At 30.6% G+C, this 15,881-nt stretch overlaps 1 protein-coding gene across 11 annotated transcripts in view; it reads left to right on the top strand.

Moving 5' to 3' along the window:
• LOC106688163 (calcitonin gene-related peptide type 1 receptor) overlaps positions 1 to 15,881 on the top strand; it is a 564,568-nt gene that overhangs the window by 367,169 nt on the left and 181,518 nt on the right. For 5 of the 11 annotated variants that reach the window (XM_067052393.1, XM_067052389.1, XM_067052390.1 and 2 more), the window contains one exon: positions 995 to 1,117. The exons of the other annotated variants lie outside the window; for them this stretch is intronic. In XM_067052393.1, coding sequence (XP_066908494.1) covers positions 1,091 to 1,117 — 27 coding nt within the window. In that variant the 5' untranslated portion in view covers positions 995 to 1,090. The remainder of the gene's footprint in view (positions 1 to 994; positions 1,118 to 15,881) is intronic. 11 annotated transcript variants of the gene reach the window in all.

Below are 15,881 nucleotides of genomic sequence, written 5' to 3'. Positions count from 1 at the left end.
TTTTTTTTTTTTTTTTTCATTTTTCCTTTTACTAACATAGGAGTGATCACTTCTATAGCTTCTTGATAAAATGGTTTCCTATCAAATTTTCATTAAACTTCTTCGGTGCTCTGACACCATGTTTTTTTCATAAATGAATATACACTCCTTGAGTTCCAAATGTTTTACTGACATTTGAAAATAATAAATTCTATTAGATTAAATTGATTTCTCTTGTGTTTATAATAACTGTTCCAACCAAACGAAAAACCCACAAAGAAACCTTCAGTTCTGTGTAGCAGTGTTACTGTAGAATACATACTTTCAACTTTAATGAATGCGACTTAATCCACATCCCTTCTATTTAGTATTTCTAGCACTTGGTGAGTCACATTCTAAAACCAAACTGATGAGGATCTTGTATTGAAAGGAATTTGTCAATAGTCCAAAAACATAATAAATAATAAAACTTTTCTTCTGTGCTTCTGTGCTTCTTTATAATTAAATAACACTATACTTCTGAGGTTCTTTATAAATTATTACACTTTGCTTATGTGGTTCTTTATAAATAAATAAAACTTTAGTTCTGAAATTCTTTATTAATAGATAATACATTGCTTCTAAGTTTCTTTATAAATATAAAAAAATAATATTAGCTGTTAAAGTGGATAAATTGAACAATCTGAGGAAAAATCTAAAAGGCAGAAACAGTGCAACTTGAGATTAATGTTCGGGAGATCAATTTTGAAAGTGACCTAGTTAGTATTTATTGCCACTTAGGTGAGCTGATACAATAACATACAACAGGATATAAGCAAAAGATTTGATTTTGTATTTTATAGAAATAGTTTGGAATTTGTTAACTTCTTATATTAATATTAAAGTTAAGAGCTATTCAAGTGAAAACTTTTTTATTGTTTTAATTTATTTTCTTCTAATACTTTTTCTATATGTCGCCAGACTACTACAAGGTTTGTCCGTATTGTTTTCAATATTTTTTTAATCTTTGTTTTAGCCCTGTCTTCGCCTAAACTACAGATATATCTTTTCCTGAGTCATAGTCAGATGTGTCTGAGGCTTCCAATCTCATGATTTTCATCTGTATGCAAGGATGGGAGTAGATATCGTCTTGAAAAAAGTAAATTTTGCTTCTATGACAGCTTTTGTCTTAGCAATAACCTTTCAGTTCTTGTAACAGTAACTTGCTGCCTGTAGCCATTGTTGTATCAGAGATTTCTGTATTAACTTGTTGGTTGCTCTTACTAATACCTCAAGATATTAAAATTCATCCATTCAATATGTTACTGTTCTCTTTATTTTCACTATATTTCGTCGAACATTATATGTTTGCAAGTTTTTTGTACACATTAATCAGCTTCATTTTTATTAGTAGTCTTTTTTTTTAAGGAATTTATTTGTTTATTACCCAATATTAAATGCATAAATTGAAAGTTTGTAGCATTTTAATTAGGCTAAAGATTTTAAGATTTTCTCAGTTTATTAAACGAATTATCTGTTCCATTCAACGTTTAGTAACCAAGATATACATTTTAGACTGATTCATGGCATAAAGAAATGACGTGAAATCACATTATCACATACATAAATACCTCTTACATTTATGTAGATTTAAAAAATATTTTTGTTTGTTATATTTGTAATGACAAAAGATCTGTCTGTTTTTTTTGGTTTTTTTTTTGAAGAACAAACATGGATTAATAACGTTGCATAACATGAAAGAACATAATTCAAAGTGAATACTACCTTTTTCTATCAGTTGTACTTAAAAGTGCCCAAATGTGGAGATCCAAAGATGGTGTCTAAGATTATTTTCAAATTGAAAATTAAATCGCTCGACTACCAAACTTGACATAACTATATAAACCATTTTATATGTTTTTTTTTATTTCGTATATTACTACGCTTTTAGCAATCTATGTTTTTTGACCATTCAGGAAACATAACTTCTACTTCATTAATTATTTTCAGCATTTCTTATGAGTTTACAAGCTACTGTATTTCCCGCCGCCTTCTTTATTATTTTTTTTTACTTTCATTGGACTTTGGTCTTTGCTCTTGGCATATCTTCAGATACATTTTTCCATAATATGTTCAATAATCTTCTCGTCCTCAATTTATCTCTTTAGGTACTTAACATCTCAGGTCACACTTTAATGTGGCTCACAACGGGTACACTGTGAGGTTATCCATTTGGATTATTGGTCATATGCTTAACTATTATGCTTAAGGTAGATCACACCTATCGAGTTTTACTCCTGTTTTATATATAATAAAAAGACCCCAACAACATAAGTTGTGTAGATGTGAGCCAATGAAATTAAACTTTATTGTATCTAGTCTGAGCGGAAATACTTATCAAATTTACTAAAATATGACGTAATGTCTTAGAAATAAAAATAAAAAATACGTATTTAGTATTTAAAATGTGTAAAATATGTGATTTACATCTCATAATACATTTTAGTTAGTTTTAAAATAAACTTGATAAATTATTTTATAAATAAAAAAAAATATTTATAAAATGTTTATTATTACTCTTCATTTTTAAAATTAAAAAAAGTAAATTACCTATCTTGCAATTATTATGTGAACATTAATTTGTATTTTGGATTCCACGACTAATTATTTCGATAATCCATTCAGCCATTGTTTCCGTAAATCAAGATTTTGTATAAATTCATATCAAAAAAGATTTTTACCTTTTTATAACATAACATATCTAGAGAGTCATGTTACTCAGAAGAGTCTGAAATATCAAGTTTAAAAGGGGAAAGAATTACATTTTTCATAATTTAACCTATATATGTAACAGGGAACAAACCACTATTTTTACGAAATTATGTTCTACAAACTATAGAGATAATCAAAGTTTTATTTCCCAACATACAACTACGGCACAGCTCTTTATTCGATATAGTTATAGTCATGGGTTTAAGTTGACAATCGTCATTAGGCAAAAATACATAAATAAAACAACCACTTTTTGTTAAATGTTTTTGCGATTTTTTTGGTTCATTGGAAATTTCCATTACTGAAAGTAGTTAAATTGTAATTATTCATATTATTTAGAGATCCCTGGAAAGTGCGGTTAAATCACTCGGAGTTAGTGCATTTGCATGTTTGCGAAACAGTTAGAACATTGCATACAACAGGGCCAAGGCACCTGTACTTGGCAGCTCATTTTATACCAAATAATTGCTAGCTGTCCTCTGTGTGTTTCCTCCATTCCTCTTCCTCATCACTAGCATAGAAATCATGGTTCCTGGGGGAAATCCGAGATGTTACAATTAGTATTATAAGCAACCGCACTCTTGAATATTCTGTTCCATTTAAATGTACGACATTAATCTATATACCAGTAATTATTTTTTTTCAGTCAATGTGAAAAGTTGAGATAAAGCAAGATTTTACCCCCTTCCTGGTCATTTCTGACATATGACAGGAGGGGATTAGATACAGGCAACTAACTTATTCAACCATAGTGGAGGGGAGGATTTTTATTAAGCGACAGTCTCACGAAATAAAAATCCTAAAATTCGCGAAGTAGAAGTCAGCCACCAGGGCGGATTTGAACCCGCCCCGCAGCAGTCACGAGGTAGTCAAAGTTGACGTTCTAATTCCATCGGCTGAAAACGTCCCAAATGCAAACAATCCTATCCCTACTAAATAATAAAAGTATTGTAATCGGTTAAAATTTTTAATGCACGGTCCTCAACGTATCTAAGGACGTGAGAGATCCCTGACTTTGAGATTCCAAAAAAAAAAAAATTGTAAATTGGTCGATATGTTTGTGTGGTTTTGTTTTTTACGAAGGTTGGGAGATATTTAAAAAAACTCTTGGACACGTCCATAGCATTTCGTCTGTGAAATTTTTCCTCACTAAAACCTCATACAACTATTTTCCACTCACCATAGGATCACTGTTGAGCATTATATCAGGAGGAGGTGGGTGGCTGTGTATATGAGTTTGCCAGTGCGCACCATTTTCTCTTCTTAACCCACCGCCAAACTCATCTTAGACGTACTATATCGTCTTATTATAAATATTACGTACACCTTGTTCGCCTTTCATTCTCCCTCGTCAGTTCCTTGATGATCTGTGCTGCCAGGGGTTGGCTTGCCATCCTGTACTCCTGGAATAATAGTATCTGACTGATCATGTAATCAGTAATAAATTTACCTTAACGGTTAATGAATTTGTTATATTTCGAATTTAGCCTCTCATTAGATTCAAAATGATTTAAATGATTATCGGTATATTTCAGTATTTCCAAATTAATCATGAGCTCTTCTGTTGAAGAGTTCTGGCAGCCCAAAGAAGCCTTGGAAATGTCAATCAATTAACCTAATAAAGCAATTCAATGAACCACCATCCAATTTTATTAGTTATTATTTAATAAACTGATTGAGGTTCATGAATATAGTCCTGAGTCAGTAGAGCCCACTATTTCAACTCCAAATAGGCCTGATAAACAGCATTTACAAATCACATGAGCTTTTTTTAATAAATTGGAAGTTTATTACAAAAAAAAATATTACATTACTTTATCCTACCTAGTCGGAATATTTTTTGCACCTAATCTACTCTGTTTAGTTTTTTAATAAACATTCTATATGTCAGTTATAGATATAACGGACGTGATTCTATTGATCATCACCTATTGATGACGTGAAGGGAGTCCTGTTACTATGAGGGACTACCTTGCTCGAGGTTGAATTTCCCAAGAGGACATTCCAGGGCAGAGCTCTCCGAGAGGAAAATGGAGGTCTGAAGCGGTTCTGTTGAAAGAGATTTCTGGCTCGGGGAAAGCCTGTGGACTTAGTGGTCTCAAGTTCCCTCCGCTATCAAGAAGCTTCATTTTTTTCAGCAGTTTCCTCATTTTTTAGTTTTTTTTATCTTAATTTTTTCAGCTCCTTTCAGTTTCTCAAGTCTTGATCGATACTCTAACACATTTTGTTATTGTAATTATTAAAATATATTCACTCATTTCTGAGTTATTTAAATGTGTTCTTAAATTGTTTTCTTTGGTACTCAGTAAAAACATCACTACTGATATCATTGTTTATATCGAGCAACACCTCAAAACTTTAAATCATCCTCAATATGCCATTCTCGCCGTTTAATACGGCTTCTGCTATGTCACATTTATCACATTTACTATACTAGTTTTGGTCTTATTGAAATCTAATAGAAATTTTAACAAAAAAATAAACAAAATTAACATTTGAAATTGCCTTTTAAACATTGAATGCAACCAACTTTAATATAGAAAAACAAATATTTTTTTTTTTAAATTACTTTTTTCGAATAAGCCTTTTGAAAAAGCTTCTTTCACCCACTAAAATTTTTTTTGTACTTACTTACTGGGTCTTAAGAATAGCAAAATAATATTGACTAGCTCTAACTAATTAGTAAACAAATGTAAGTATAAAAAGGTCATCACAAGCTAGTAGGGCTGATAAGAAAAAATATTATTTGCAAAAAATCTATATTTAAATATTTGAAAACAAAACAAACACCGGTGAAATACAAATCCAAGAAACAGTTGCATTTAAATATAGCAAAATTTTTTTAATAGAACTTGGTAAATACGAAGTTTTCCTAAAACAGTGCCCTACCAGCAATTTAAACTTATTACTTAAACCCAAATGAAAAGCTTGCTGCATCTGTAATATCAGTAATCTATCTATCCCGTATTTTTTCCTTAACATCACAGACCCTGCCGTATTTAAAGTTAATTGCTTACCCCTGCGAGATCTCGCGCACAAGATGTGTTTCCTCCTTCTCTTTAATTCATTCTAAATAGAAGCAGTATCGACCTATCATTATAATCAGCCTTTAAGTAACAATTTATTTAACAAGTAATTTAGTCAACCCACTAGAAAATAACACTTTATCCATTATGATTTAGCTATCCATAAACTTTTATTAACCCTGAATTTAACTCATTAAAGCCTCATAGCTAGACCGTACATGAACGGGTGTTTTAAGTAGGCTACGATTTTTTTGTGGGAACCGACGGATTTGAAAAAATTGAGACATCGGTTCAGCTTTTCATATTCAGAAAGTGACAGAATCAACAAATTTAGTAAAGTATTCATTTCGAAATTAAATTTTTAATCCATTTGGTTATTTGTTATTTTAAAAGAACCCTTGAAAAAAAACCAATATCATAATGGGCTAAAATGAAAGTTAATTAAATTAAAAAATCTTTCCCCGAAATTAATGTCCAATGGTCCTTTCTCTATACATTCCCTAAATCTTTGAAATTGTTTGTTTTAGTGCAGAAAAAACGACCTTATTGGATGAACAACTTCAAAGTTTTCCACTTTAATATTTAGACCTGATAATAAATTATAAAACAATTATGAAAATATATTTTATAATATGTTTGAGAATTTACACTAAATCCCCATTAAATTATTGAAACTATTGAATTTAAACTCCACCCCTAGAATGTGGGATGGGTGAGCGGTCAGCTAATTCTCACTAATTTAATTGTCTTCCAACAGCTATGATTAACAATCTTCTGCATCCATAACGTAAATTATATAAAGTTTTAAACGTTAGAAATTTGTACTCTTAGATACCATTACGATGCCCTTGATAGGATTAATTTGAACTAAGTGTCATTATTAAGTGATTTTATTTTGTTTTGTAATTTATTTTTCATTCTAACCAATCGTTTGTAAGGTAAATGTATCAATAATGGCAACTTCAAAAATAATTGCTATTTGAGGTAATTATTTCGATAAATAAGAACCAAAAGCTTTTTATTATACTGATACTGTGACGGTATATAGTTAAACTCAACTAGTAATTTTTATTACTGCAAGAAATCATGAGATTCAGGGAATTTTGGGAAGTTATGGTCAATAGTATTTTGTTAGAATTGTAAGCAATTACTAATAGGGGTAATTTTCTTCTAATTTTAATGATTTATTATTGAGACTATTGTAATATGAATGAGATAAAAATATAACTTTTTAGTTGTGAATTTTTTAATATTGTTTTTAGTTTTTTACAATCTAAAGACTAAAGCTTCTTAATGTAGTATATTTTAATGAAAATTGTAAGAAGCATTACAATTTTTTTTCTTTTAAATGTCATATTTATTTAAGAAACCATTTTAAAATATTTCTAAAAATATATGTTTGCTTCAAATTTGATTTTATCCTGTTAACATGATATTTGGTTCAATGTGAGTAAAATTTATCCATCCATATCTACAAGTGAGATATAACAGAGAAATCATTCCAGAGTTAAAAAAAAACAAATATGTACTGATGAATTAATTAGATGTAATAAGATAATAATTTAATAAGCTTAAAGGTTATGGTTCATAAGTTAATAAACTTAAACCGACATAAAGGAATCCTAATATCTTGAGATGACCTATTCATAGTTACATACATGTGTAAAAATAATTAGTTAAAGTAAATTTTATTTTACTATTCTCCAGAGCACAGTAGGTAAGTGCATAAAAATAATAATAACTGACAGAATCTTTTTATCACGGGAAAAGGTATTTTTAAAAGTGTTTGTTTACCTACATTGCCTTTGTTCATCTTTATGATGATTGCGCCTTATACATTATAAGGAATATTAAAATTGAAATATATTTAGTGTTATGATCTTTTCAACCATCAAACCATTTTAAATAAATCTAAAAAAAAAAATAATCAGCCTATCTTTGCTTAAACATATTACTTTTATTATATTCTATAAATTCAAAGAATAAAGATGTAATTTTTTATGACTATTTTTATGTTAGTAAAAGATAAGGGTGAAAAAATAATGAGAGCAATAAGGTATTGACTGACCTGGTACCATAAAAGAAAGAACAAAGCTTTGATAGCTTATTGCTTTTATTCTTTATTATATTATATACATTTGTCTTTATTTGTTGTTCAATTTGAAATTTACCCTAATATTTCTTGACTTTAGTGTCAAACTAAGAATTAATAACTAATTACTTAATAATTAATGATCACCAATTAATTACGTATTATGTACTGATTACGTAATGATTACAGTACAGACTGTTTACTTCTGTCCTAATTTTTAAATCTAATTGTGTCATTGCTAAAAATTTGCTGAGATGTTTATCATCGGGTTCTTATCGGTTATAAACATATTAATTAAGAAACAAAATTGTTCTTTAATCATTTTTTTCTTTTATTTAACCCCAGAAAAAGAATACATTTTATTTGAAAACATCTACTGTTTGCAAGACTAAGGGCATATTGTGACACGATGCGTTTTCTATGACACGAATTCGCGTCAGTTTTTGTTACATGTATTGCCAACTTTTGGCGCTACGGTAAATACGTCATGTTGGTATGGAAAAGTAGCCGAACCAAAGATTTCGCTCTATGCAACACATAGATTTCAGGTTTCTTTTATAGAGATCCTTAAATATGAAGAATACTTTGCCTTGGAACCAGAATAACGTAATTCACCTTAGACCATATATTTAGGATCTAACAACAATGGCGCAATCGTAGGTCAAGACTTACGTTTTTACGACCCTTAGAAAATACAAAAGGCGATTTTTACAGTAGGTAAGTGCATAAAAATAATAATAACTGACAGAATCTTTTTATCAAGGGCTTATAGGAAAAGGTAATTTTTAATATCGTTTGTTCCCCTACATTACCTTTGTTCATCTTTATGATGATCGCGCCTTTAAACAGCATAAGGAATTTTAAAATTGAAATATATTTAGTGTTATGACCTTTTATCTAATCATTTATGAGTATGACCAACCAATACTGGTATAGCAATTGCTTTAAAAGTAAAACTAGAATGGTTATAATAAAGGGCGTCAATCTCGTCTTAAAGAGGGTCTATACTGATTCCTAGTTTTTAGTGTAAGTAGTGTTGTTATGTTCTTAACCAAAAAGCCCTGAAAACAGCAATATAGGATTACCCTAAAGGAACCGCTTCCAGTGAAATGAAATTCAAATGGTTCATGGAATAAAATTATCACTTTGAATACCCAAGTATCATAATTAATACCATCCCTCTTCGTTAAAAAGATTAAAACAAACACAGCTAACTTTTGCCAAAGCGTAATTGTGTTTGGACAAGCATCAAGGCTAATTGAAGCTACTAAGTCTTAGAAAGTTTTGAAGTTTGTAAAAGAAAATCTTTTAGAACTTTAAAGCTTTCAAATGATCAAGATTCAGCTCCACTGGCTATAATAAGGGAAATCAAAATAATAAGTTTGACAATAAATTGTAAATATTTGATAGTGTTACTGAACTGAAGTGCCATACTAAACAAGCTATCCTATACAAAATGGTTCATGTTTTAAGTCATATCTTCTTATAGATATGGTACATAATTAATAGTAAGTAATTATACAACAAATTAAATCTTAAAATAGATAGAGTTTATGTAAATCATGCTTTCTTTATTTATTAACAAATTGTTTCAATCTACTATATTAAAATTAAAATAATGCAGTGTAAACAGGTATGCATTTTTATTTAGTACTTTTATCTAGAAATGAATATTGATTAGTGCAGAACTCTATACTAACAATAATATTTCACCTTTTTTCACTATTTTATAAAAGTTATGTAATCATAAAATAACTAAATTTTCATCACGTTCAAGTAATTTCATTGAAAAATTCTCAAAAAAGTCCGTTATTGGCTTCTTCAGGGGCTATCGTTGTGCCCGAATATCATTCTTCAAATATTGCTGGTTGTTCCTTCATTCGCACGGGAAGTAATTTCTACAGCGGCGATTGTTAAAGATGAAAGAAATTTTTCAATATGATAGTTTTCTTCAGGTATATAGTACAATGCTCTGTAGCTCAACTAGTGTTATTCTAATCCACTACTCATTGTAAATTCCACAAACTCCATTATGGGCCTACATCTATGATTGGCAGGACTCAAGAATGCATTCCTCATTTATTTTGGTCGAGTCAACCATGGAGTATGTTGATTCGAAGAATATGCTTTTAATTCCCCTTCAAATGTGTTGCATGGTGATTTTCATACATGCGCTTGTCAATGTCTATGGGTACGGGGCGTAGATCCTAGAGCGCTCTGTTCGGAACGGTGTAGGTTCAATTGCCACCTGGGCAAATTAATATTTATTTCTCGGCAGTTCCGAGAGATGAATCCTGCTTACTCGCAAAATCTTTATATTATGCCTGCCCTATTAAGGATTAAATTCAGCTATTGAAAGTAAGTATATTAGTATATGAGTATATTAATCCCTTCATCCTATTTATGTATATCAATTTTAGCCCCATTTTCTCACTACTTTTAAGGAACATTTTAGATCACAATGAAGGGCACTCAGAAAAAGTTTCTGAAAGTCCGAAGTCCAGAGCACCTGGCCTTGCTCGTAATCCAATGTAAGTCCAACAAAACTCCATCGGGCAATCACTAAAATATGGGAACAAAAAAAAATTTATGAAAACTCTCTATCCCGCATCAAATTTATGTAGTTATAATTTCACAAATTTATCTGTTATCCGAAAATGATACTTCAAAGACTTACTCAATATTATCCTGCAAGGCTTAAAGACCTTCGTTTTTTGCCATCCAAGCAGAATAGACGCCCAGTCGACGTTGTTCGCCCTAATGCACCCTCGTAATCTACCGTAAATTTTGTGATCGACCCTGTTCTGATTGCTGCCCTCTTTCTTGTATCAGTATTGGAGAAAAAAATAGAATCAGTTTTGAATATAAGTTCAAATATATGCACAGTCTGGAGTACGACTGCCAAGAATCTTCAGTTCATTACAAAATTACAATTTTAGTTCATTGTACATTCACCAAATATAAAAGAAATCGAATAATGTTTTTAAAATGTTCTTAAACAGACTTTAAATCTACACGTCAAAGTCCTTGATCGTGAGCCTCAGATTGTATTTCCATAAATTTAATACATTATATAAAAATTACATGAAGAAATCTTGCATGAGATGTGGCGTCAGCAGGCAAATCTTGATAACTTCTGGTGAAATCTTAAGACGACTGGGCTGAGGAACCCCTGCGAAAGGTTTGCAGGGTATGAAGGGTTCTTCGCTCTGAGCCAAGTCTCTAAGAAGATGAAGGAATTTTCGCATACAACTTGGATGCTGTTCATTGATTTTCAGGCTACCAATAACACAATCGTAAGGAGTGAGCTCATAGTGGCCATGCATAAACTGGGGCTTCCTAATAAATTCACCCGATTAGTAAAATGCACAATGGTGAGCACAGTCTGCCAAATAAACTCCTGTGGATTATTAGAGCCTTTTGAAGTGGGAAGTGGCCTAAGACAGGGTGACCCAATAGCTTCTGTTTAATATCGCTCTACAAACAATATTAATAGAGCAGGTATAAATTATGAACGAACAATATTTACAAAGATGACCCAAGTTCTGTTCTATGCATAAGACGTCTTCATTATTGGTAGATCACTGCAGAGCATCAGGACTGCTTTCGAAGCGATAAACGTCGAAGCAAAAAAGATGGGCCTGCATACTAATGGGGAAAAACCAAGATTATGTTATTAGATATGAAGCCACTGGACCAGAGACTGAGTCACTTTGTGATAGGCCCCTATAATTTCGAAGTGGTAAGAAGCTTTTCTTACCTTGGCTCTATTATCAATGAGAACCAGGATGAAGAAGAAGTTAAAAGCAGAATTTCTGCTGGAAATAGAGCCTATTTCTACATTTTAAGGCTAATCCAAAGCAACTTTGTTAGCCTTACCACTAAGTTCACCCTGTACAAAACGTTGATAAGGCCAATCGTCACATATGGTGGAGAAACGTGGGCCCTAAGCAATAAAAGCATTCCATTTAAGTCCAGATCTGAAGCTGTTCTTGGAACGGCGCCCATTTTTTCACTTTTAAGTAACTTGTTCTATTCATCATGGACTAGTAAATTTACAGGGAACAGCTGGCCCACGGAAGGGGATGAAGGGTTGAGAAAAGACAGGAGCAATCCATGATACCATCAGGAATCAAACCATTAATCATCCATCTACAGGAACCTCAAATCTCCATAACTAAGAAGAAGAAATAGACCTATAATTCTAAATCAAATAACCTACAAACCATAATGTTACCTTCAGGCTTTCCCATCTAACTCATGTGATTAATAACAGTAATTTCGAGTACTTCCACATTTATACGGCCCGCTCTCCGCCATTTACAAGGACCAGTATATACACATCAATGTGCTGTGTACTCTGGTCCACTACAAACTAGACCATAGTTTATTAAACAATAGCAGTTTTCTTCGGATTCTCCCAGTATCTATCACTATATCAATAACCCTTTTTCTGAAATACCTCTTATCTTGCAAATATACAACATTCTGTACAATTTACAAGCTTCAAGCAGAACATTTTATTTCGTATGGATATCGAGTCATATTAGCATATATGGTCGACCATCTCAGTTGTTAGTGCAGCAACCGAAGCAAACTTGTTGGATCTTGCCAACACTGAAATTTATAATCCTTTTATAAATAAGGAAAGAATCACCATGTTCATGACATAAACAGACGATGAATCTTACATTTATGCACCCAACTATCAGATAGAGGTCATCTCTCGTCTCCGATTCGAGCACTGCCGCCTTAACTATCTGTTAACTAGAAAACCCGCACCAAGTTGTCAGAATTATCAAACATCGCTCTTTATCGCTTTAAATTATATAATTGGGGAGTAGCTGAAGTTTACGAGAGAAATGGCCAGTTTCGGAGTCTTCGGTCTCAGGCATATAGTGCCATCAGAAGATCCATTCCGCAATTTCGACTTTCATGAAAAGCTTACTAAATGGTATTTTACATGTTACAAATAAAATTAATGGGTTGACGACTATCATTTATCTGTTATATAGATTCGATTAATAAAATGAAACATTTATGTCTAGCCTCTGGAAAGACGTACTGAGCCAAAGCAATGTCTCATTTTTTTTCAAAATCAATTTCTTAGTAACAAAATATTAGAATTGGAGTACATAAAAATAATTTTTGAATGGATATAAGTAATGCGGTTTGATTATTGGTTTTATAAAACTTCGTCCAAATGTTTTTGTTATTTAACCGATTCCACTGATGTCAGGTCAGAAGAAGGACGCTAACGAAGATTTATAAACCCTTCGACACTTGGTTATAAACCATGCTCATTACTTACGGATGATTAATTCGCTGAGTTCCGAAGCCATCATTCTTTCTGCGGTTCTTCTTTCCACTTGCCAACTCTCAAGTAATAATCAAACTTTTCTGGGTCTGATATTGAACCGAAATTCCTTCGTCAGAGTCAGTGATGTTATTGTACATCAATCACTTATTCTTATTTATCCATTGTGTGGAAATAAATTGTTAAAAGGTGTTTGTAAAAATAAGAGTTTAAGATTTTGCGTTTCAAAAAATTAAACCTAATTTCTTCCATTAGTTTCTTTTACCTTTAAGCATAAAAGTAATATAGGAAATTACTTGAGATAATTAAAATTATTTAAACATACACACTCCCTTTTGTCCTTACAACAATAATATTTTCATCATATCAGTAATATTAATAAATTTCAATTTCCAATGTCTCTCTGATTTTACTTCACAAGATAATCATACATTACATCATTTATTATTATTATTATTATTCATATTTATTATACATATCAAATCATTTTAAATAAATCTAAAAAAAATTAATAAGCCAATCTTTGCTTTAAAATATTACTTTTATTATATTCAGTAAATTCAAAGAATAAAGATGTTCTTTTTTATGACTATTTTTATGTTAGTAAAAGAAATCCCAGCAAACCCTCGGGATAAAAAAATAATGGGAGCAATAAGGTATTCAGTGAACTGATACCATAAAAGGAAGAACAAAGCTTTGATAGCTTATTGCTTTTATTCTTTATTATATTATATACATTTGTCTTTATATGTTGTTCAATTTGAAAGTTACACAAATATTTTTTAACTTTGATCTCAAACTAGGAATCAATAATAATTACTTCATAATTAATGATCACCAATTAATTACGTATTATGCATGATTACAACACAGACTGTTTACTTTTGTCGCAATTTGTATATCTAATTGTTTCATTGTTAAATATTTGCTGAGATGTTTATCATCGGGTTCTTATCGGTTTTAAACATATTAATTAAGAAACAAAATTGTTCATTATTCATTTTTTTTCTTTTATTAAACCCCAGAAAAAATAATTCATTTTATTTGAAAACACCTATGTTTGCTAGGCTAAGGCCATATTGTGACACGATGCTTTTGTTACATGTATTGCCAACTTTTGGCGCTACGGCAACAGTACCTGAACAAAAGATTTCGCTCCATCCAACACATAGATTTCAGGTTTCTTTCATAGAGATCCTTAAATATGAACAATACTTTGCCTTGGAACCAGAATAACGTAAGTAAGCTGAAACCATATATTTAGGAGATAACAACAATGGCTCAATCATAGGTCAAGACTTACGTTTTTACGGCCCTTATAAAATACAAAAGGTGCTTTTCTATTGAACTGTCAACTGAAATATTATCATTAAACTCTTTTAATTAGTTGAAAATTACTATTTGTAAGTTCTGAGGTGTATGATTATAATAATTATTTAAAATGCTAATATTTGCTGTGTTTTTATATATATAATATATTTATGGACTTTATACAAAATTTAGACAAAAATTATGATTTTTAATTAATCCTTCAGAAAATAAGTTATATAAAATATATAGACAGTTATTTAAAATTAATTTAAATTATTTAAATGTTATTTAATTTATATAAACAGTTATATAAAATTTATCTGCAAGTGAAAAATGTTAATTTGTATATATAAACATATTCATGTACACTATGCAACTATGTTTTCTTAAAACTAAATTCCAAGCCAAATAAAATTATAATTATTTTTATAGTGAATCGACGAAATAATATTCTTGCCTTTTGTAACGAACCCTACGACGATGTTCCGTCCGAGAAGTTTTGAATAAATTTATCTATCATGCTACAAAACGTTGAACAACTCATAAAAATGCATTTTTGATCTATCAGAACATCTGATCCTTCATTAGAGTCCAAGGATCCAGGAATTACTTCAAGCCCATGTTTGAATTTAGGGCATTCTTAAACGAATTATCTTTAAAAAAATCTACTTAAAGTAAATAAATAATTATGCATTTATAATAAGATCAGGTTTTTATTCTTATATAACTCATTAATTTATTTTCATTACTCCACATTTATTTGATATCTAAAACAAGGTTTAAAAGAAATAGGGTTTTAAAATATATTTCTTGAGGAATTTTAATTATTTTAAAACAATCGTTGTTCTTAAAATCCATCAAGACCGACACAATATATCATATTTCTGATAACCCTAAATTCATACATGACAAGCAAGACCTCTAATACTTGTTCAAACAACTCTTTTACAAATAATATAATAATAGCCGTGCTGAAATATATTCCAATTTCCTAAATTTTTTGGTTTCTGTTGTATTTTGGCATGGCAAGGTTTAGTATTAGCTACACGCCTGTAACACTCCAATTTAACTGAGATCAAATTTACTAATTGTATTATAATCTACAGTTGTAAATAGCAATAAATAGATAATAAAAAAAAATTAAAAACCAACAAAAACAGATAACCGCTTCTTCGTTAGATATTTTAACAACAATTACAAATATACACCGACTGTTTAAAACTTCATTACTACCGTCATATTTTTCTAGTGTTTTCGGAATTTCGAAAGGTAACTTAATAGTTCTTAGTTAGGGTGGGAATAACTCAAAAAACAATGGATGAGAATTGAATTATCCATTTGTACGATTCCTATCTTTACATTTGTTCGATTTTTGCATTTTTTATCTTCAAATCGTCAGGATCCG

Source organism: Halyomorpha halys, unplaced genomic scaffold (genome assembly GCF_000696795.3).
Source record: "Halyomorpha halys isolate HHAL.00 unplaced genomic scaffold, Hhal_1.1 Scaffold41.1, whole genome shotgun sequence".
NCBI lineage: Eukaryota > Metazoa > Arthropoda > Insecta > Hemiptera > Pentatomidae > Halyomorpha > Halyomorpha halys.
The sequence above is the reverse complement of the archived record's forward strand: the minus strand, read 5'-3'. Positions and strand labels throughout refer to the sequence as shown.